Genomic DNA, 24,574 nt, shown 5'->3' with positions numbered 1-24,574 from the left:
ATAACCCACAGAGCCCAACTTCAAAACAGCAACAAGATCACAGAATCATAGAATTGTAGAGCTGGAAGGGCCATGAGGATCATCTAGTCCAACTCCCTGCAATGCAGGAATCTTTTGCCAAACATAGGGCTCAAACCCACGACCTTGAGGGAGTGCCTCCACCCCCATCATGCAGCCCAGACACTGAGCTCCAGTGCCGAGGCACTCCTGGTGGTTCCCTCACTGCAAGAAGTGAGGTTACAGGGAACCAGGGAGAGGGCCTTTTCGGTAGTGGTGTCCGCCCTGTGGAACGCCCTCCCATCAGATGTCAAGGAAATAAACAATTATCTGACTTTTAGAAGACAACTGAAGGCAGCCCTGTTTAGGGAAGGTTTTTAAGTTTGATGTTTTATAGTGTTTTTAATATTCTGTTGGGAGTGGCCCAGAGTGGCTGGGGAAACCCAGACAGATGGATGGGGTATGAAATAATAATAATAATAATAATAATAATAATAATAATAATAATAATAATAATACTTATGAGTCCCATGCTCTACAAACTGAGCTATCCAGGATAGTGATGAATTACATACTAAAGGGTTTCCCCCCTATCCACCAGACCTAACTCATTGATGCATGCAAGAGAACATGAACAAACATGTTCCTGTGTAATACATAACGGGACCAACCTTTCAGTTCCCTAAATGTTGCCAGAAATGTGCCTACAAGGTAGCCTTCAGCATAGAACTCAATATGAATTATATAATTACTAGAATCGGGATATATACTAGAGATACCAGCAAGATTCATACTTCCGGAACACTCATACTTCTTGAGGCTGGATATTTCCAAGAATAAAAGAGTATTAAAGGTAAAGGTAAAAGGACCCCTGACCATTAGGTCCAGTCACGGATGACTCTGGGGTTGCTGCGCTCATCTCGCTTTACTGGCCGAGGGAGCTGGCATACAGCTTCCGGGTCATCTGGCCAGCATGACTAAGCTGCTTCTGGTGAACCAGAGCAGTGCACGGAAATGCCGTTTACCAGAGTGGTACCTATTTATCTACTTGCACTTTGATGTGCTTTCAAACTGCTAGGCTGGCAGGAGCTGGGACCGAGGAATGGGAGCTCACCCCGTCGCAGGGATTTGAACCGCCGACCTTCTGATCGGCAAGCCCTAGGCTCTGTGGTTTAGACCACAGCGCCATCCGCATCCCCTACTTGCACTGCGTGCTTTTGAACTGCTAGGTTGGCAGGAGAAAAGAGTATTAGGAGCTCCTAATTATTTTAATAACAACAATAATAATAATTTATTATTTATACCCCGCTCATCTGGCTGGGTTTCCCCAGCCACTCTGGGCAGCTCCCAACCAAATGTTAAAAACACAATACAACATTAAAAACAGGGCTGCCTTCAGATGTCTTTTAAAAGTAAGATAGTTGCTTATTTCCTTGACATCTGATGGGAGGGCGTTCCACAGGGCGGGCACCACTACCGAGAAGTCCCTGTGCCTGGTTCTGTGTAACCTCACTTCTCACAGTGAGGCAACCGCCAGAAGGCCCTCAGCCTTGGACCTCAGTGTCTGGGCTGAACGATGGGGGTGGAGACGCTCCTTCAGGCTTGGATTAAAGTCCACCCATGTTCTTTCTCTCTCTCTCCTCTCCAATACCTGGTGGGCTGTACGGAAGCATGACAGGACCCAAGGGCTCAGCAGTGTTTGGGAAAGTGTAGTTTTTTCAAGGGCTACGGCCATGTGACATGGTCTACTGTGAACTTGTATCCTCTAGGAATGCTGATATACAGTGCACCAAGTGCCTGGAAGGAGAAAGAGAGACTCTTCTCTTTCCTTTCCCCGCAGCCTATTGCTGCTACTAGAGTGGAACCCCCAGAAGTGCCAGTCTGGCAAGAGAAAGGAAGGAAGGGAAGGAATTTGAAGACCTAGTCTGGACAGTGAAGATGGTTTGGGGGCTTTCGGTGGGGGTAGGGGAGTAGGCTAGGCTGAATGTGAATTGACTCGGAAACTAAATGAGCTATTTCCAGAAATTTTGGGAAGTGGCTTGCGTTGCTTCTAAGTCAATCCAGTGAACATGGCGAGTGTCTCAATCAGATCTAATCTGCACCCCAGTCCAGTGTGTTCTTGCCTAACCTTAAATACCTTTCAGAAAAGACTATACACAGGATTGCAATCATAAATGTATGTCTCAATTGAGTATAATTTTTAATATAATTTTGAGCCGTTTTTACATAATTTCTTTATCTTCTTCTGAATCGGTTTAACTCTTTCATTTACTCAGGAATCCTGACTAGCATATGGAAAGTTGTAGAACGGGGGCTGTTTCCACTTTGCAGCAGCACCCTGCTTATTCCCTTGCATCAGGACATGCAAAAGCAATGCTTTCCTCACCATTGCTGGAAGTAAAGTATTGGGAGTGAGGGCTCAAGGCAGAAGTGAGAAGAGAGAAAGATACTGTTTTTGGTTTGTTCTCATATGTGACTCAGTAAGGAGGTGTGGTAATTTAGCCATTAATGGTTGTGGCAGAGAAATTCTACACCTACGGTACAAGCAATGGCAATTTTCTCCTTTTGTGAAACACACTACATAAATAAAATACTTGCCAATGCCTGGCTCCTCCTAAAAAAAACCCCGAGGCCCCGGATTTCTACCATTGGCATTTTAGCTTCAAATATATTAATGAGTCTTAAAAAGCAAAGACATCACCTTGCCGACAAAGGTCCGTATAGTTAAAGCTATGGTTTTCCCAGTAGTAATGTATGGAAGTGAGAGCTGGACCATAAAAAAGGCTGATCGCCGAAGAATTGATGCTTTTGAATTATGGTGCTGGAGGAGACTCTTGAGAGTCCCATGGACTGCAAGAAGATCAAACCTATCCATTCTTAAAGAAATCAGCCCTGAGTGCTCACTGGAAGGACATATCCTGAAGTTGAGGCTCCAGTACTTTGGCCACCTCATGAGAAGAGAAGACTCCCTAGAAAAGACCCTGGTGTTGGGAAAGATGGAGGGCACAAGGAGAAGGGGACGATAGAGGATGAGATGGTTGGACAGTGTTCTCGAAGCGACTGGCATGAGTTTGGCCAAACTGCGAGAGGCAGTGAAGGATAGGCATTCCTGGCGTGCTCTGGTCCATGGGGTCACGAAGAGTCGGACACGACTGAACAACAACAACAACAACATATTAATGAAGATTACAGGTAGGTAGCCGTGTTGGTCTGCCATAGTCAAAACAAAACAAAAAATTTAAAAAAATCCTTACAGTAGCACCTTAGAGACCAACTAAGTTTGTTCTTGGTATGAGCTTTCGTGTGTATCTGAAGAAGTGTGCATGCACACGAAAGCTCATACCAAGAACAAACTTAGTTGGTCTCTAAGGTGCTACTGTAAGGATTTTTTAATTTTTAATTTTGTTTATATTAATGAAATTACCATTTGATGTAAGCACAATGAAATTTTCAGAGTGCAATGCAGAGATGTCACTCTCACCAGTATAGTTTTGCTCCGTGCTGAAGACAGAAACAAAAGAGCCTTAATCCGATTTACAAAGTGAAAAACAACACTGAATGCACTTTTTTTGTCAGTAGGGGAGAAAAGGTCTCCAGCTGGTTCTCATCTGTGTGCCATGGCTCTTCATTTAGTTTACACTATTAAACGCAAAAACTTTGCTTTCATCTTAACTGTTACAGTATGCCTGAGAGTAGATTCTATCTTGTAGCATCCTTGATAGAGTTTCAGAATTTGGCAAAACATCATGCCTCAAACTGGTCATGACCATATGGGTAGTAAATGTATCCAACATTTTTTCATTGGCGCCTACATCATTATGTCTTGTCACTAATGGTTTCTCGGTTTTTTTTCAGTAAATTGTTGCATATACTGTGGTTTGGAGCTGCTGAGGTTAAACCCTGCGTTTATCTGTGTGCCGCCAAATCCTTTTATGGAACTTTTGTTGTTATTGCTGTTGCTGCTAATAACCTGGCATCTTAAGAGAGAGGAAATTCAGAGAAAAAGCAACAGGGGAGAAAGAAACTCATTGTTACCAGACAGCTATCACACAAATACCAAAGTTTAAAAGGAGAAGACACTTAAAGAAGAAAGTCTGCCACGGTCTTTACTTGAACAAAAATTCCCTATAAAAACGACGATTGCAGAACAGAAATGAGCAGCATACCTGTTCTGTCTTCATTTTGTGAGTCACACTTCCTACGTAATTCTGGGATGGTCTTGAGGGAAGTTACTGAATACTGAAAAACAAAAATCACATTTGCTCAGTAATTTTGTTACGAAATCTAACCACATTATGAGTAAAGGAAAATCCTCATTTTAATGATGCAATATATTACCCAGTGCTCTGCTGGAGGGTTAGAACAAAGGTGCTACCCCGCCTCAACACAACGTAAAAGTGCCACTTAAGGACATTTGCACTCTGCCGCCAGAGGAAGATAGTGAACAAAGGATCTTTTAGAACAATCTGACCCACAAAGCCTGGCAGATCAGTCATCTAGTTTCTCTGTCATGGAAGCAAAACCTCCCTAGCTGTGGTATGTCACAGAAACATAGAATTGTAGAATTTTAGAGTTGGAGGGGACCCCAAGGGCCATCTAGTCTAACCCCCTGCAATGCAGGAATCTCAGCTAAGGCATCCATGACAGATGGCCTTTCAGCCTCCAATGAAATAGAGTCCACCACATTCTGAGGGACCACATAAGTGTGAGAAATTCATATCCTTTTTTCTTTTATTTTTTTTATTTGTTTACATTGCACATATATGCATTCAAATTGAGATTGACACACTTAAAAGGAGATAGAGAAATACAAAAGTATAATAAGAACTAAAATAATAATAAAAAAAATCAGAAAAAAATAAAGATAGAAGCACCGAAAGGGGAAAAAAGGAACAAAGAATATAAATATATATATATTTCATTAATCCATTTAAATCTTAAATAAAAAGAAAAGAAAAGAAGAAAACAAAAAGGAGAGGAAAGACGCAAATACAGGTACATACATAATTCATTCTTCAATAAACTAACACATATCAAATGAAAAAAGAAACACGCTCATATCCTATATCCCCATTTTGTTTTTACATATGTGGGTTCATCTGCCAGAATGAAATGTCATGGGGGAAAGCCACAGAATAGCGACGGACCTTTTTTTTAACCTTTGTTAAAAAACCAGAAGCCCTTTTTATTAGGTATTGTAGGAGCGGAGATTCCAAAAGACCAGAAGAAATTGCTTATGTAGGCTACGGCGGCCGCCCGGATACTGTTAGCCGAAAGATGGAGAAAGGGAGCAGTCCCGAACAAAGGAGGTTGGCAAACCAAGTTAATGCACTATGCTGGAATGGCAAAACTAACTGGAACGCTCAGAAATCATGACAAGAAATTTTAAAAAAGAATGGGAAATGTTTATTATGTATTTGCAAAGGAATTGTAAACAGGTTAATACATTGGCAGGGTTTTAAGAACACTTGTAATTTGAGAGATAGTATAGGAAATTTGAGGTAAAAAATAATTTGGAGTATAAATGATATGAAGTTGAAAATAAAATTTAAGGAACCGGGGGGGGGGAGAGGGAAGTCATCTAATTTTATGGATTTGATATCATTTTTGTGTATATTTCTCTCTCTCTCTCTTTCTTTCTTTCGTTGTTGTTGTATTAGTGATGGTTTGTTTTTTATTTTTGTTACTTCTGTGGAAAATTAATTTTAAAAATTATTAAGAAAGAAAAAAGAATAATGATTGACAACACTTCCAAGGTGTGAATGAGCCCAGGAGAACTTCCAAACTAACATGCTCCCATGGTTGCAGGTTAAAACAGCAAAGTATACACAAAGTATCAAATGTGGTGACAGTAATAATAGTACAACAAAACAACAACACCATAAATTGGCTTGTAAGCATAAAACCAATTTTACTGTACTAGAATAATAGCTAGAATGGAGATAAGACTTGTAACCATTCAAACAACAAACATGCTAAGGTGCCACGTATAAGGCAAAGCCTGGAGAAACTGTAAACATGGAGTGGATAAATGTACAACTCTATTTTAGCAAGTTACATATACAATAAACGTTATAGAAACTGAATTAATGAACCGTTCAATGCGTAGTATAAGTCCAATCACGGAGCAGCAACTCTTTGTTGCCACAACGGTAAGGGTTGCACACTGAAGAATATGAAAAAGTTTTTCAAAGCTGTTTTTCAAAGCTGAACTGGATGAGATGTTCTTCAATGAGTCTTGGGTTGGAAACACAAAGGATCAATCCCAGGAAATGGATCAATCCCAGGACGTCAAATCAATGCCACCACCCTGATGAAAATAAATCAAGTAGGCAAAAGGAGACCTGCATACAGCTTCCGGGTCATGTGGCCAGCATGACTAAGCCGCTTCTGGTGAACCAGAGCAGCACATGGAAATGTTGTTTACCTTCCCACCGGAGTGGTACCTATTTATCTACTTGCACTGTGACGTGCTTTCGAACTGCTAGGTTGGCAGAAGCAGGGACTGAGCAACGGGAGCTCACCCCATCACGGGGATTCGAACCGCCAACCTTCCAATCGGCAAGCCCTAGGCTCAGTGGTTTAGACCACAGCGCCACCCATGTATGTGTGTGTGTGTGTGTGTGTGTGTGTGTAGTGTTTTTTTTTTCTTTAAAAATGTTTAGGTGTATCTCATTTTCCTACTCATATTGAAATACTGCCCCTCAATGAGGCCAAACTTAGATACACAAAATGTTTAGGGGTATGTGTACCCCTGCACACCCCCCCGAAAAAAGCACTGTGTGTGTGTGTGTGTGTGTGTGTGTGTGTGTAGTTTACCTAACATATGGTTAGACTCAAATTTCTATCTATATGTAATTCTCTGAAATGTTAGGATCCTACAGAAATTATTCCTTATACAGTAAATGTGTACAGGGGAGAAACCAGTTTCTCAAAGAGTAAGTATTATCACAGCATTTGCTGCAAGGGGCACACCTGATGTTAATCAGCAAGCTATTCATTGGATTCACTCTTAAAGCAATGTCAAATGTCTGAGTAAGCAGCAATAATTTCTTCATAAACTTGTGGAATGCCTTCACTCACCCATATGATCCAGCACTGTAAAGAGAATTTTCCCACAAACAAAATTCTGTAGGTAATTTAATATCGATCCCCGTGGTCCCTTTCAAAACTGAATGCTACACATCACAAAAATGTTAATTCATGCCAACACTGTTCTCAGTGCCAAAGGTACTCATTATACCTTTGACAATAAATACCTTTCTGCACATTAGTAACAGCAGTCTGCAAAGCCAAAAGACATAGGTAGGAAAGGAAAAAACCAACACATTATAATATTTTAGAGATTATATGGTGATATAATGTTCTTAAATTTAGGGATATATTTAGACATGGCAGAGAAAACTGAATTACTTGGAAAACTCCAGTAGCTTCCCACATAATAGCCGAACTGTTCTATGAGTGGCTTTGCTGTTGGAACTGATAATTTGCCAATTATATGTCAAAATCAAATGATTCAGTCAGTCTCAGGTGACCAGTTACAGAAATAACTTACTTGGCTGATTCAAATGAAGCTGAATTAGCCTGTCACTCCGCAGATTTTACCTAGCACACCCATATTTCATTAGCTGTCTTTCCTTTTTTGTTCTTGGGTTCTGTTGACCTGACTCTGACTGAGCCTACTGCTAAGTCTATGGGACTTTTTACTAAGAATCTGAGAGCACAGTCCATTTACTAGACGTTTTATATCCGTAGTGAAGCAGTGGCATAGCCACTGATCAGGAATGATGGGAGTTGTATTTTAGCAGCAACTGAAGGGGCACAGGTTCCCCATTCCTGGTGTTTAGGACTGCAAGCCTGGGCAACCTTTTTTAGGGTCTTCAGACCCTGAGCTGGGGTGAATCATGGGCCATGCCATACCAGGAGAGGTAATGGCCAGATACAAACAAACAAACAAACAGTGGGACAAGCCCACTTTTTGATGATAAAATCCTAGTTCTCTTTCCTAAGAAGGTTGGGAAATAGTCTTTGGCCTGACACCCAGGCTGTAGAACACTTGAGAAAAATCCTTATTCTATGGATCACCCAACAGCCAAAAGTTAAATGGGTGGCTTACTGTAAAAAGCTAACCATAAAATGCTACACAACAGAAGCCAGCAACAGAGGATGAGTTCAATACACCAATTTTTACAACAGTACCAGAAATTTCACAAACCTTAAAACTAAAGAAATAAAAATGTCGTCACATGTTCATACACATATTGAGCAATGTATTTTTGTATTCCAGCAGTGAAAAGGTACCAGGAGAAAGAGAAAGGAAAACGCCAACTTCTTGAAGCCAGGTGGGGTAGGTTGAACTGTTACACAATTGGCAAATCAATTCCAAGCAGGCTTTTTATACCCCATTGAAATGTGTTTTGTTAATCCAGTGTTTTCCTCTGTATATTATTTCCTCTCTCTCCTGGAATGACAAACCATTCCATTTTTAACAGCATTAAAATATATTCAGTTCCCTACGAAAAATCTATTAATCATGCTATAAATTTGATTGTGCTTTTAATGGTGTGTGTTTGATTGCAGTAGCAGATTTCCTCCTGCTCAGCTCCTGTCCCAAAACAAAATATGAACGCTTGAAATTTCTGCCTTTTCTAGCAATACGATGAACAGGATTTTCAGCTGAGAAAAACTACTAAGGCGCCAAGAGAAAACATTACTCACTTCTTTCCCAAGCTACTAACAGAGAACACTTCTTTCCTTGGCTGCTGTCTTTGTTCCATGGAGAGTGGCTACTGATCAGTCTTGCCATTAAGTTTTAAATATTACATTTTCTGTACCTGTTTCATCTTATTATTGAGACACACTATAGCCAACGTGGTACCTTCCCAGATGCTGATAGACAACAGCTCCCATCAGCTCCAAACAAGCTGAGCCAATTGTCAGGGATGATGGGAGTGATTATCCAATGGTGACTAATTCTGATGGATACGTTCTATCTTTGCAGTGAGTGGTGGTATGCTTCTGGAAACGGCAGGAAAGGAAAGTGCTATTGTGTTCAGGTCCGGCTTTTGGTTTAGGGAAACCAGGCATCTGGTTTGCCTCTGTGAGACAGGATACTGGACTAGGTGGGGTACTGGCTTAAACCAGCAGGATCCTCTCACCTTCTTATAACAACACCTAGAAGGCACCACATTGGCTACGTCTGCACCACAATTTTATTTAACTGAACATTTGGGTGAAGCTCGGTATCTCATCATCAAAGGAAGAAACAGCAGGTCTAGTATAGACAATGTCTAGGCACAGCAGACACTGAATAAAGTTTTACTCAAGGTAGACCTATTCAGATGAATGGACCTAACTTAGTCATGCTCATTAATTTCAGTTGGTTTACTCTGAGCTAAACTTAGCTGAATACCACCCACTGACATTTTAGGTTATTATTTTGGTTGTTCAGCTACTATTTATTACTATTTCCAATTGTGCACTAGATGCTGAAACAAACATTTGGCAGACTCTAAGCAAAGGTAAGTGCTTTAAAATTAATGAATTTCAATGGTGCCCAGAACCCACAGAAATCAAGCTTGTATCCTTACAATTCAACAGTATGCAACTTTACAAAGATAGGTTAGCGGCAGTAAGGTAGCGCATGACAAATTATCAGGAACCAGACAAGAATGTTTTTTTGGAAGTAGTTGGAATGTTTTTGGAAGGAGTCGTGATTGAATGTTGCTGCCGGTTTCAGCTCTGCTGTTATTTCCCTGCAAATCTGTGAATTTGCAACTTTCGAACAAAACATGAATAAACGTGACAGAACATATCTATACCCCAGAATGAAGTCTACTCAGTGGGACCAGAATGCAAATGGCATGGATTTTATTTACAGAACTCAATGATGACACATTAGAGAGAGTGCAATGTTTCATCAAAAGTAACAGAAACTGTTCTTTAATCTAACTGATAGCAGCCTGAAGTTTATTATTCAGACCTGTATTTTCATTACAAGCTAATCTTGCCTGTGATAGTGGAAGCTGAAAATTAAGAATAATACTTTTCTTATGTATTAAGCATTTTTTTAAAAAGAAAAATCAGAATGGTCTGCTGCATTTCACACCATTCATTATTAACCCATTTCTGAAACTGACACTAAAGGTAATTATTGAGGCACAATGGGAAAGTCAAGAAGAGGTTACACCTTCTTTGTTTTATGCTGCTATAAAACTGAGTCTAGAAATATGCTCTGGGACATGTCCCTATACCCCACAGTGATAAAAAGCACAGTTACCTCAAATAAATTATTCTTTTGAGATTAGATCACAGTCTAATGAATTTGCAATCTTAGCCTGCCTTCATTAATAATCTGCATAAAGATAGTCAAAGTTTAAAATACAATTTAGGAGAAAATGACTTCTGAATAAAGCAGCCGAAACTTTTAAAAATGAACAATATCCCTATAAAGGCCAGAATAAAACATAAATTCAGCAATCATATGTCCAATTCCCTCGCTAATTAGCCATTTAACACATATTTGGTTTGGAGCTTTTATTGGTATTCATAAAATAGAATAACCTATAGTCAAGATCTCATTAGGGACATTGGAATAAGCTGCATCATTAGTTTCGGTAAGAATTGCAAAGTATGCACCATAGAATGATAGCATTTTAATAATGGCATCACAATTGATTACTGTATTCAGATCCTCCAGGCATATTGCTGGCTTAAATGGATCCTTAACTTCCCTTAGAGATTGGTATAATACGCTCTCAGAACTGTTAACCTTTGTAGATTCTAGGAAGTAGTGTGAAATAGGGGGTATAAAATAGGAAAATGTAAGAGCAGCAGAAATATATGGGAAGTGTTGTTTATTCAGAGTGCAGTTCAATTTTATCTCCTAGGCTTTCCATATTTGGAAATTATAGTAATAGCAATATAAGCACTACAAGGCTTAGGCTGCAGTCGTAACCTGATTTACCTGGGAGTCAGCCCCAATGTGAGTAGACATTGCTAGGATCACATTATTAAGTTATGAAACTGATCCATCCCAGAGCCTCCAAGTCTCCCTATTTTCCAGGGACAGTCTTGGATTTACAGAAGCTGTTCCGGTTTCTGATTTGTTCCCAGAATGTCCCGCTTTTCCTTAGGATGTCCCTATTTTCATCAGAGAAATGTTGGAAGGTATGGAGTTATCCAACTCCCGAGCCATCTGAAGGCAGCCCGCTATAGGGAAGTTTTTTTAGTGTTTTATTATGTTTTATATATGTTGGAAGCCACCCAGAGTGGCAATCCAGTCAGATGGGTAGGTTATAAATAGTAAAGTTGTTTATCATCATCATCATCATCATCATCGAACTTTTCATCAGAGAAAAGTTGCATACTTTAAGCAGATTCACAACCAGGGCATCATATGTCATCCATACCCTGTGCTTAATGCAAAGTTATTCTTGGAATGGGTGGCAGCACTGCTTTTGGAGTGCTTTGGATTATTGCACATTTGAATGTGTGTACTGCTGATGACTTTTCAAGACTAGCCTGGGCCCAAGTGGATATATTGCAACTGGATTTACCCAGTTACAGATAGGTAGCCATGTTGGTCTGCCATAGTCAAAACAAAATAAAATATAAAATATAAAAAAATCCCTTCCAGTAGCACCTTAGGTAGAAGAAACTTAGTTGGTCTCTAAGGTACTACTGGAAGGAATTTTTTAAATATTTTATATTATTTTGTTTTGGATTTACCCAGGTATTTCAGAAGAGCACAATCAGGCCTTAAATAATATTTGAAGTAGGTTTTTAAGTCGTGTGTGTGTTTGTGTGTGTGTGTGTGTGTTTCATGGCAGGTACTATTCTACCAACCCATCAGTACCGCAACTGAATCTCCTGTTGCATTAATTGAACTTAACCCTAAAAACAGAATATTGGCATGTCGTGTGCCATGGCTTCAGTGATATGAGCTGTCCACAATCTGTCATGAAGACTTACACAACACTGCATGCTTCTGGAACATCTCAGCAGTTAGTGCAGCTCCTTCAGCAGATACCATGGTATCAAGAGGATACCCCAAGTCAACAATCTTCATTCCACACTAACTGCGACTTCCAGGCTAAGCCCAAGGGCTCTAAGTCCCACATAGAACACATTGGAGCAATCCCGTCTTGAGGTAACCATTGCCAGGACCACAATGATCAAGCTATCTTGGTCCAGGAATGGTTGTAGCTGTCTCAATGGCTTAATATAGATGCAAACTAGCATTAAGGACAAAATAGTGCCCTAAGACACCCCATAATATTTAAAAAAAATCCCACCATGCCTTACTTTTCTCTTTTTCAGGCTTTCCACTCATTTGGTGAAACTGATGGAAAATTTAAGCCGAAAACCAAAACAACAGAAAGACTGCCTTTCATTCAGCAGAGAAGAAAAAGAAAAGAAAAGCCTGATAACTTACAGATATATCATCACTAAAATCTATTTCATCCAAATCCAGGTATTCAGGTGCTTCCATCATTCTGCTATGCACATCTTCATTGGCTTTGTTGGATAAGAAAAGTCCTATTTAAAAGAGAAAAAAGAAAGACAAGCATTAACACTGTACACTTACTAGGGGTTGTATTCAACATAGCACTAAGTCCTGTTAGTGCAATAATGACTGCTAGTGTAATGGGACTTTCCTGTTCTCTCCTTCCACAGCCCCTAAATGTGTTTTGGGGTTGCCCTAATCCCATGGAACAGAATTGCAGAGGATGCAGGTGCACACAGATGGAGGAGAGAGAGGAGTCCCATTGTACTAGAGGTAATATCGCCCTAGATTTCTGTTCCTTCCTTCATCAAGGGAGATTTCAGAGCCTGTAGAAACAAATTATAATACAATAAAAGCAAAAAAAAACACCATTCAATTGAAACAGAGGGGAGAAAAAGAGATCTCAGAACATCTGTCTGTCCCAGTGCGGGCCTAATAAAATCATGTGTGAAATGTCTGGCAGAACAGGGATGTCTTCAGCTTCTACCAGAAGAAGTACAGACACCAACCAAAACCTCAAGGGAAAGGATGTTCCTAAACTGGTGTGCTAATGCCAAGAAACTTGGTTCCTCTGAGCTCATTCAAAGATGGTATAACCAAGAAGGTTCAGTGCTAAATAGGTAGCCAGGGCAGTTCTTTAAAGACTGTTGTAATTTTGTTTCATGCAGAAAGGCCTCTCAAAACTCTGGCTGCTGCACTTTGCACTAGTTGCAGTCTTTTAGGGGGGTGCAATCACATCTAAAACATGTCACCTTCATATTTTCTGGTCCAAGGAACTATAAAGTCACAGCACCTCCAACTTGTCAGTTTGGTTTAATGAGCCTCATCCAGCCCATTACCAGCCCCAGATACTGATTAAGCATCTGCACAGCTTCATCTGATGCAGATAACACAGAGAAACAGAACTACCGGTAGATGCCATCTGCCTATTGAAGAATGTCTGAATTTGCCTCAGTTCTATTCAGGATCAACTAGGTTTTTGAGGGTTCTTGATGCACACTCTTGGCTTACAGATAATACATTAAAAAACCTCTTTCTAAGCTTCAAGTGTAAGCATTCAAATCAGGGAATTTCCGGAAGCTTGGTCATACAAACTCAAGAGACTGTCCAGCAATATTCTTCTCAAGGCCTAGAAATGTCCTAATCTGTTCCCTGCAGCCCAGCTTCGTAGTTGCACAATTAACCAGAGGGTTAAATATTTAGGGGCTTCTGAACAGAGATCTACCGGTATCTGGATTAGGATCCAGGGTTTGGACAAAAAATAGGCTGCTTGGCCAGATGGTTTGCATCTATAACAATTTTACTAAAAGTAATGGTTTGATATGAAAGAACTTTTTGTGTCCACAACATGGCCAAGTCAAGTTTGAATGCTGAAGGTGCATGTAAACTGTCTTCTTGAGAAAATGCTACATGGGAGTGTTACAAACTTAACAAATACACACTGTGCACCAGTCACAAACTCTGGCAACACAAGTGTGAGACTTAAAAAACAAACAAACCACAAAGTACACAGCCATAAGACTTTTTTATATATTAAAAATGGCATTCAAGCATCATGGTTCTTGCTTACAAGAGCCTTGCATATGGCTTGGTGATTTATTTTTCAAAGTGTCCTCCATGCTTCATTGAGGAAGACATACAGCGGACACTATTCTTTGGAAGTCTTCAGTGAAGCGGTCCTTGCACAATTCTGCTTTTCAGAAGCTCCAACGGTGGCAGGACACTAGGCACTCTCAAAGCTGATTTCTTCCGTGAAGAAGCATATCACTCAAGTGTGCCCAGTTGTTTGCTCATCCTCTCTGTTTTTAAATGGCCATTCCAGGGCTCTTTTCCACCCTAGAAGGGGGACGGGACTAAAATCACAACTCTTATAAACCTCACTTCTGCACTTCACTCTAAGCACGGATTTTAATCAAGAGTGAAAGTGGTGTTTCGGGACTACATGACCTTTCCTTCCATTTCCATTTTCCTTGGTTTTTTCTGTATTGTGGCAACCCTGTTTGAACTCAAAAGGTACATTCTGAAATACTTGCTCGTAAGCTTTGACTCAGGCTGTACCAATTAAAGTATAATTGGGTCAGTAAGGTTAGCTATGAAACCATCTTTTAAGAGCCTACCTAAAACTGAATTGCCCAGAAAGTCTAATGCAGACATGAAAGGTGATGGTACAGAGTAAGAAGCACTGTTGCTGTTCGGACACAACAGTAAATTATTATTTACTATTAAGTGTATGAGTTTTGGGCTTGTGGGCTCCACGCTTTCCTCTGCTTTCCTCTCACATGGCTGTGAGATTACTGAAAGCTTTGGTTCTATTTTGAACTAACCATGCCTACTCATTATATCCAAACCCAAACTGAGTTTGACCTTGACTATCTTTAAACCATGGTTTATGATCTTGGATTGTTTCCCTAAACCAGAGTGTCCAGGCTTGGCTGTAACAAGTAACCCTGGTTAATTGAAAATGGAAGTGAAAGCTTTCTTCCTCCTCACACACCAGATGAGAAGGGAAGGGAAGCACCTAGGCCTTGAGGCTTGCGGAAGCAACACTAAAGTGTTGTTAAGCTGCCACAGGGATTTGGGCATACGTGCACAAACTTCTCACCACATACTACAGTTTTTTTCTGATTCACAACATACTGTACACAGAATTTAGAGCAGAAGAAGAGCTTGCTGGATCAGGCAATGGCCCATCTAGTCCAGCATCCCATTCTCACAGTGGCTGACCAGATCCCTGTGGGAAAACTGCCCGCAGGATTTCAAGCCAGCTGCTCTGCAACATACACAGGATTTGCACCCAGCAACTGGGTGAACTGACCCTCATTTTCAAAGGACTAAATTTACATCAACAATGTGAATGAAATTTACTATTAATTTAGAAGACATTGCTTGTTGGTACAAGTATAATCAACCTTAAGGGTGTTTTTGTCCTGCAATTGTGTATCCTTTGCAGCTACAAGGCAACAGGAAGTATGTTCAAGGAACTAAACAATCACATCTAACAATGGTAAAGGAACAGCTATGAGTCTCTGTAACCTTTCTGCGTGTGTTTAATCACAATGCAAGGGAAATGAGTGGAGATTTGGCCAATTTAAATGTTGTGAACAGCTAGGTCTGAGGGCCAGGATATGCAGACGAGGAGTTGACAGTAAAATGGGTTATGGTTAAACTATTCATATTAACAGCTGCAGCTCAAATGTAGAGCACATGCTTTGTATTCTCAAGGTCTGAGATTTGATCCCTGGCATCCGCTGGCAGGGCTAGGGCAGTGCTGCCATTGGACACAGGCAATACTGAGCTAGACAGACCAATGGTATGACTAGGCTGCTTCCTAGGTTCCTGTGGCACAGGAGGTCTGGCACCAGCAGCGGGACATTAATCCTTTCACTTAACACCATTTCCGACACCTAGAATGATCCTCCCTGCCCTAGTGGGGGGGGGGCAATGACTTGTATGGCACATGTATTCACCACCTTGCTTCAACGATGCACGCAGCAACTTCCATGGGGACAATTTAGACTGGGGAATTGATTCCCCCCCCAAAAAATACTCATACCAAATCAAATCAGCAGCACCCTGTAACTGTTTTGCAAGCGTGAAAAAAGATTGAAGGATATCCGTTTTGTAATTCCCACGTGGTATGTTTGTTTGGTCCTCAACCAAGGTTCCATCATGACAGCAGAGTCTTTCTCTACTGGCAAGTAACTCATCTGATCCAGCAACTGCAGGAGGAAGGCTTTTTTTGGCCCTAGGCAGAAGGGAAGGAGCATTGGTGGCACTGAGCTTGCCGAAAGATTAAGAACATTCTCTTGAGTTGAAATCTTCATGTTTTCACCCAGGTGGGGTGGGGGTGGGGGTTTCCAATGAGAGCAAAAGGGATTTCAGTAGCAGAAGCAATATTCAAAGCAAAGCTTCAGGGCCTGGTTTCCCCTGTGCATTTAAAAATTAAACTGCAAAGAAGAAAAAAGATCATGTATTTGAAGAGCATTTGTTCAGGTTACTGTTTCATACCCTATACTACAAATAGAGAAATAGATGCTTTGGATGGCGATTCACACTTGGCTTGGAAAAGCTGTCCTTTCATCAGCCTTCGTAAAAGGCTTCCGTGAACCCAAGGTCTTACATCCCAAGATCAAAGGATGAAGCAATGGAATCAGAGGACGTGTCAGAGTTGGAGCAGGAATTGCTCCCAGTACCAAGCCCTGCTTTCCCAGAAACCCCTACTCACTACTCGCTTTACCCTCAAGTCTGAGCTGAAGTCCTGTATAATAATAATAATAATAATAATAATAATAATAATAATAATAATAATTTTATTTCTACCCTGCCCTTCCCGATCCAAAAACCGGGCTCAGGGCTGCTAACAACAGATATAAGACAATGATTAAAACAACTTTAAAAAGCAGCTAAAAACAGCATAAAAACAAACATCAGTGGGATCACCAGGGCTAACTGGCCAGGTTAGTCATGCTAGGCCAGTAGGGAGACCAGGGAGGAATTTTAATGTGGGGACCCAGAATGGTTTCTTCAGAAAAAAAGGGAAGGGGAAAAGGAATAGGGGATCAGGCTAGATTAAAGGCCAGGCGGAATAACTCTGTCTTACAGGCCCTGCGGAAGTCTAGTGTTATCTGTTGCTGAAGCAACATGCAGGCCTCTTTGTCTGAATCTCTACCCTGAGCTCCACACAGAGCTATCCAAGGTGCTGCCTCAAACTCGAACTTTGCATAGCTTTTCTGTGTTGGGAACTGAACTTTGCCTGTACAGTAATTGCTTTGCTGGGAATGGAACTTGCCTTGCCTGGCGTGCCCTGCAGAACCAGAACTCTTGCCCATCCCTCCTACACACACTTAGACTGTTTGTACTGCGACCTCCTGAGACAGAATACTGGTATCCCTGTTATCATCTGAACCCACAGAGGGGAATTTGTTTGTGGAAACTCTGGTTGCTTGTGAATGACACAGCGATTGTTAGAAATCAAGCAGAATATTTCTGTTCGGGGAGGGTGGGGATAATTTACCGAACAAAGGTCAATCACAAATAAATGCTATAGTGCCCAAGTTATGAAAATAATGCTATAATCAATAGCTTACAGAACGTCTCTGGGAAGGAAATTGCAGCTCTTTATTACTTTATTAATTATTTATGTACCCATATTATTTTATCTAAATTTGCGATAAAAATGTATTTCCACTTTAAGAAAGAGCAAAAAATATATCAATGTAATATAAAATACTTTATTGCTTTACTTGTGCAACACATTACAGCATAAAATATATAGCCACTTAAATAGGCGTTTAAGGCTTTGGGGGAAATCACATTACTTACATTCCAAAATAGAATGAAACAGATGCGGCTATCATAATCCATTCTATACATAATCCACGCCTTGCACATTATAAAGCACATTTTAGGATACGTTTTGATTATAAATCATGGGCCCAATGACTGCACACTTTTGCAGAGGTTGGGCAATGGCACCAAGGCTCCATGCCACCTGTCAATCATGGGTGAGCAGGAGAATGCAGCTCCAGGGTGCTGACACCAAACAGCAACACAGGAATGCCAGAGAGAAGAAGATCTGCTAGGTGATGCCCAGCCATGTTAATTGCCTCCACAACCAGCACATACATGAACTGATGCTGTGTCCCCAACTAGGGGCAGAATATCTCTGCAGCTGAAGTGTTTCTGAGTAGAACGGTACGGTGAGATCTGACCTAGCCATAGTCATGTATGCCTTGAAAACCAGTGCTATTTTTTTATTTTTTTAAGAAAAAGGGGTGCTCCAGAACTCACTATGAACACCTCTCTTGTTCTCTTAGAATGGCAATGGCACCCACCTGAGAGATGCCAGAACACCTGCTGGAATTGACGCCATGCCTAATCCATTGGATTGCAGGTTGGGGAGGGAGCTCATAATAAAATATATGTATATCATTATATAATAAAAATAGACATTGTCCTTGTTTCCAATTCCCACATTCTTTCTTCAGAGTTCTTTTGCAAAAGAATTCTGGCTGCTAGGCATATGGGGACACAGGAGCGATAGCTGACACAGTTACTGGTTTCTTCTTGCTCTTGCAGCAGAAGCACCTTATCCTCACTATTAGCTTGTAATTAAACAACATAAGCACATAAGGGCTGATAACTGAGTATCCTGAAGACAGGACAGTCAGGACTGGTGGACCAAAGTAATAAGATCTAAATTTCTTCAGGCAGTAAACCAGGCTGAAGTAGGATACCCAGAGAGAAATAATAAGGAATATTAATAACAGAATAAGTTTACATGCCCTGACGACCTCAAGTTCAGTAGCATCGCCCCCAATCCATATGCCACCACACGTTGCCATCTTGTGTTTCCAAAGGAGGTATACTATTCGGAATCCAGCGAGGAGCATAATTAGCAGCGGAAGAAGATCAATAGCCACTAGGAAGATTTTTCCGTACAAAATCTCCATCAGGTCATTTCTGTATTCCGTCTTACATTCAGCATATATCACGTTGCTAAGTTGCTGGTTAGTTTCATTTTCTGTATACAGCTTTTCAGTCCTCCCTGTATACAGTAACAGTGGACAGGACACTGCAGTGCCAGCAACCCAGAGAGTAGAAATCAGCACCATGTGACACGTCAAATGCTTTCTGCATGCAGACTCAACTGGTGGATGCACCACTCGGCACAATTTAAAACAGTAGAGCAAAGCAATATATAATGTGAACCATATGGCTTCAGAAGTAGTAAAATTTGTTAGGAACACGAGAACTTTGCAGCCGGCTGAATCCAACGCCACAGCAGAGGCATAAACAATCTTCAATACATTCACCGCCAAGTTGTGTATAAGATTTACCCATGCAAGACTGAAAATAAGTGTGAATGAGGTTCGCAACTGGTCATTGATGCATCTCCTTGTGCAGAAAATCAACAATATATTTCCAGGAACACTGATGGCAATCACAATAGCGCAGGCGACAATCTCCAATGTGCCGACACACAGGTCCGTGTCCCTTAGCCAACTAAGTTTCTCCATAACTAATCTGATCCGCAAAGCTTTTGGACTTTCAGAAGCCTCACAAAAATGATTCCCAAGTTCAAAGGCTTTTCCCTTCCTGGCGAATGTTCATATTATGTATCATGCCAGAGAAAGGCATATACAGTAATCAGTCTCTTCACAGTGCACAAAACTGAAAAACAAAGCCAAGCCAATGTTGTTTAAGCACATGCACTCAAGTGACCTTTATTTGTCTCATGTGGTGCCATCGTTACGAACAATCACATGAGCAACATTTAATGAAAGGGTACAGAAATATGGCAACAACCTGGAAGCCTGCTGGCTTAAAAACAGATCTCAAGATGCAGATCTTTCCAGCGAATAATATAACAAATCTCCCAGACATAAGGTAAAAGAAATCTAGAAAGCCCTATGAAAACAAATTGAAAGTTTATAGGTATTTCTTTTAAAAGTTGCTTTTTACTATCTTTATTCTGAAATACAGTCCATATATATATATATATATACATGTACAAAAGTTATATTTTAGTCTGTGCCAACTGAAAATCTTGTCAGGGGAAATAAAGCTTACTTATTAAATAACCATTGAATACATACATTAAAGGGGCGAAAAAGAACTGACAAAAGCTTAACTACTGCAGAAGCCAAACTTGTTGTAATTCTTTCCATTTCCTTGGAAACGTAATTTTACCCAGGACTTTTTTTTTAAATCTGAAACTCACGGCAACTCAGTTCCAGCACCTCTCAGGTGGGCGCCATTGCCATTATAAGAGAGCAATGGAGGCATTCATGGTAAGTTCAGGCACCTCTTTTTCTAGAAAAAAAGCACTGATTTTACCATAGACAAAAGAGGCAATGGGTGCAAGGTGGGGAAGAACAGATCAGCCTATTTGGAGTCCCAGTCAAATTTACATGAGTTAATTCTTAAGTTCATTCTGTCTCATTTCAACATCTGTGATTTTTTAAAACACATACATTATTTTTTGCATTTTTTGAATATTTTTTCTTCAGGAAATATGCCTTTTAATGTATTTTATTCTAAAATCTGCATTTTGTAGGCTTTTACACTCAAAGTACATAGTTTAGTGAGATATATTTCAATATCCATTTTCAGATTTTTATCTCCAGGTGACTTCACTACAAGGAAAACCTCTGCCAAAATGCTGAGTGGAATATTTAAGAATCAACAGTGGAGCTTGTATAAGGGCAGCGACGCTCCTTGACTTTCTACACTGTGGGTTGTATTCAACTAACTTTCATTCAAAGTAGACCCGTGGCTAACTTAGGTTCATGAATTTCAATGGGTATACTCAGACTAAATGTTAGGTGTGCACAACTCAATACTCTGAAAGCATCAGAACATCTAAAAAAAAATACAGCACCAATATTTTATGAAGATCAAAATGCTACCTGCAGGATATGGTAAGTGCTAAAAGCAGCACTGGTTTTATTTTGTGTGTCTATGAAATTATATATGGATTAGAAGAGTGAAACAAGCAGTATTGCTTTTTACTGCCTTGTGTTAATGAGGTACAATGATGATATAGAGCCTGAATTTTAATGTGGTAAATGCTAAGTATCTCAGGATTTCATTATGGCTGCCGGGGATTAATTTGAAGTTTCTGCAGTGAATAAAACAATTTACCTATCCACACAAATCGGGAGGTTTTTAATGTTTGATATTTTATTTGTGTTGGAAGCTGCCCAGAGTGGCTTGGGCAATCCAGTCAGATGGGTGGGATACAAATAATAAAAGTATTATTATTATTATTATTATTATTATTATTATTATTATTATGATGTCTCAGCCCAACAAGCTCTACTGCTGTTCAGCCAACAGCAGCAGTTGTGCTTGTCAATGGCATTTGTGAAGTTTATCTAATGAAATGAATGGAAACTGCACAGTATCACCGCTTAGAATGTTGTATACATTCAAGGAGATGTGAAGTGCTCATAAATAACTCTGGGATGGAAGCCTTATTACAGTCCAGTAGCATCATGACAGATGCTTTTTAATTAGAGTTCTCCCCCCCCCCCAATACAATTGTACACCAGAAGTATTTGAAGAACAAAAGCTCTGAGATAAACAAGCTTCAGAGACCGAGAAAAGGCCTTCTATTAGGACAAAATATATACTGTAACAGAAAGAGATTTTCTCTTACAGAACTTGAGTTCCTTTGTTACCCTATCGTCACAGTAACTGGTGGGGAGAGGGGAAGCAATTGTGTCTCCTGAGAGGTTAACCAACACAGAAGTGCAGCTTGTATTGTTCAGATCATCTACTCCCAGCGTATAGCAGTTCAGGATGATTTTCAGTGTATTTCAGAAGGCACAAATCTAATGTTAATTCTTTGGCTCTGGTAAATGCCTGGGAGAGAAATCCTTCAAGTATTTATCAGCTGTGAGCGGCTTTTTGATAAGGTTTTGCACTGAATTATTTTTCTTTGGTACGTGTCAGTCTTATCCAATGTGTGCCATACTGAAAGCTCCCCTTGAAGCTTTGAACAAAGATTAAAGATGAATATGTGTTTTCCGATGAGGGCTGTGGCTTCATTTTTCAGAACAGCAACTAACACAATGATATAGCTTTTCACTGTCTCCACAGCTCATAGAAAATAAACCTTTCTGGCTCAGTCGAGTGTTCTCAAATTGTGTGCATGCTAAACTTAAAACGCTACTGCCTTTTTTAAGAAGAAAAGAAAAAAGGACATGGTTATAAACATTATGACAATGAGAAAGAGGTGCATTAAATTTTCTAGTTCCGAAGTGTTTTGCAGGAGCAGAAACACTATTCTGCCCATGCAAGGCAGTCCTGCCAAATTCTTCCAGTTTCCCCTCTGCCATGCCCCATTACACACCATTTCAAAATGTCTGTTGGCTGCCAGGTGCAGTTTTTCAGGGAGCAGGAGATGATAGGAGAGAACAGGGGTGGAGGAGCTAGTAGATCTCTAATGCACAAGCAGAGTGCTGCTCATATATTTCTAGATCCAACCCCCAAAGTGTAAGGCAATATCAAATATTTCATTCAAAGAGTCAGTGTGGTGTAGTGGTTAAGAGCGGTGGACTCTGGTAATCTGGTGAACCGGGTTCGCGTCCCCGCTCCTCCACATGCAGCTGCTGGGTGACCTTGGGCTAGTCACACTTCTTTGAAGTCTCTCAGCCCCATTCACCTCACAGAGTGTTTGTTGCGGGGGAGGAAGGGAAAGGAGAATGTTAGTCGCTTTGAGACTCCTTCGGGTAGTGATAAAGCGGGATATCAAATCCAAACTCCTCCTCCTCCTCCTCCTCTTCTTCTTCTTCTTCTTCTTGTCACTCTTTATATTGTTGCATGCCACCCCATTCTCTGAGTGGTGAGAGATTTCCAGGCACTTACCCAGGGTTTGGTTTTCTCAGAGTGAGGGACAGTGGAGACTATGGTGTCTTTATGATATAATATTTATTTACACATATATACAACCTGAGCCTACAATGGAGGGGCTCACACCATTAACTTCCCAGAAGGTATTGCCTCTCCCTTAGCCACAGCTTTGCATTCAAGCAGAAATCAAGCATGGCTCTTCTTCTCAGGCTTCTGCTTGCAGCCTGCTTCCAGCCCAGTTCTCACACACATCACCTCTGGCTATAGTCCTCACTACCAAGCCAGCACGCTCATTTGGCCTCTGGCTCAGAGCAGATTCCTTTCTTATACTAAAGACATATACTTAGGGGCCATTATGGCCCTTGCCTGGCTCCTTCAACAATGGACCCCACAACCATATAAGTGACTTTGTACTGCTCAAATTTGGTTGGCTCTAATCTGTCAACACCTCAATGACCGAGAGAAAGAGCCATATTTCCATATTTTTGAGAAATGGACTTGAGCCATTTGCATAAGACATGTTAATTTTTTGCATAATTACAAGGTCCCAGAGTTTACAACCCCGTTATGTAAGAGACTAGGCAATTTTCCAGTTTGGGGCTGCACGTAGCTTTGCTGTTATTTAAAATCCATTTCCAAGCATAAAGTTTTGAATCTCTCCAGCTACCATTCAACAAGCTTTAACTTCAGGTGTAAAGGAATACCACGGCTCACTTTTCGGATCTGCCCTGATTCTTTTTTTTGCCAAATGCTTGAACGTGTTTCAAGATATTCTTCAAAAAGCCCTTCTCACAACAAGCCACCATTATATATTTACTTTTGTTTATATTCATATTTATGGAAAACAGCAAGAGTGTTTCAATGAGCAGACCCAAAAAAGAAAACGGAGATGTCTGTTTGCCCATTTGCAGAGATGATTTGCTATTTAATGTGTTTTGCTACAGTTTCACATATTCAAACAAAGTGACAACCTGACATACTGCGACACTATTTTGACAGTAATATGCTAGATAACGATATGTAATGCAGTCTCCGGAGCATTGATTATTCTGTCTTCTAGAACTCCCTTTGCACAATCCCTCCACACACACCCCCCGTCAAAATGATGTAAAATAGTGTTGTTTCTATTAGATGTCATCCTCATTGTCTGGCTTTTCTCTCATTGACTAAGCATCTCTGTAGCACCAACTTATTTTATTCATCCCCCCCCCCCTTCTTGTTAACCATGTCTGCCAAGAAAAACATATGGTACAGGATGAATTATCTGCTCAGTCAACTCATATAAAATTTAAAGGGAAGGGTTAGATGTATTTTCACTGTCCATGCATGAATCTGAAGCAGCACTTTTGTCTAAGAAAAACAAAAAGCTAGCAGCGGGGCCGCTAAAATAATGTGATTGATTTCAGTGGAGGAGTGAATTCTGGGACTGGGATTACCTTATCCCTTATCATGTTTATTCAGAAGTTTCCTTAAGTTCAAAAGTTCATAGCTGCATGCATATAATGATCTGGTACTTCTGAAGCAAGCCAGAATAAAAGTCATGGTTTCAGTCAGCTCACAACAGCTATCATAAAACATACTGCACAAGTGATAACAGATCACCTTCCAGATTGCTTTTTAAAAAAACACACCACACAGAACACTTATAAAGTGACTGATAAGGATAGAGATAGTCTATGTCTTCCAGGAATGCTTGGAGTTGGATCACCA

At 40.5% G+C, this 24,574-nt stretch overlaps 2 protein-coding genes across 4 annotated transcripts in view; both read right to left on the bottom strand.

Moving 5' to 3' along the window:
• Positions 1 to 12,559, bottom strand: part of SNCAIP (synuclein alpha interacting protein) — a 56,217-nt gene extending 43,658 nt beyond the window's left edge. For 2 of the 3 annotated variants that reach the window (XM_033163934.1, XM_033163935.1), the window contains exons 1-2: positions 12,434 to 12,559; positions 4,164 to 4,236 (exon numbers count right to left, since the gene is read on the bottom strand). In XM_033163934.1, the coding sequence (XP_033019825.1) occupies positions 4,164 to 4,236; positions 12,434 to 12,493 (133 nt within the window). In that variant the 5' untranslated portion in view covers positions 12,494 to 12,559. The remainder of the gene's footprint in view (positions 1 to 4,163; positions 4,237 to 12,433) is intronic. The other variant, XM_033163936.1, reaches the window with a different exon arrangement.
• A 5,918-nt stretch (positions 12,560 to 18,477) lies between these two features.
• LOC117055066 (gonadotropin-releasing hormone receptor-like) lies at positions 18,478 to 19,979 on the bottom strand. The gene has a single exon (XM_033164402.1). The coding sequence runs from the start codon at positions 19,522 to 19,524 to the stop codon at positions 18,520 to 18,522; it is 1,005 nt and encodes a 334-aa protein (XP_033020293.1). The 5' UTR covers positions 19,525 to 19,979; the 3' UTR covers positions 18,478 to 18,519.
• Between the last annotated feature and the right edge of the window lie 4,595 nt (positions 19,980 to 24,574).

The sequence above is a fragment of the Lacerta agilis genome, chromosome 11 (assembly GCF_009819535.1).
Source record: "Lacerta agilis isolate rLacAgi1 chromosome 11, rLacAgi1.pri, whole genome shotgun sequence".
Classification (NCBI taxonomy): Eukaryota; Metazoa; Chordata; class Lepidosauria; order Squamata; family Lacertidae; genus Lacerta; species Lacerta agilis.
Note: the sequence above shows the minus strand (reverse complement) of the source record. Positions and strands in the feature narration are given on the sequence as shown.

Excerpts from the sequence above, each read along its gene's own strand:
- LOC117055066 (XM_033164402.1), bottom strand. The coding sequence starts at position 19,524 with ATGGAGAAACTTAGTTGGCTAAGGGACACGGACCTGTGTGTCGGCACA.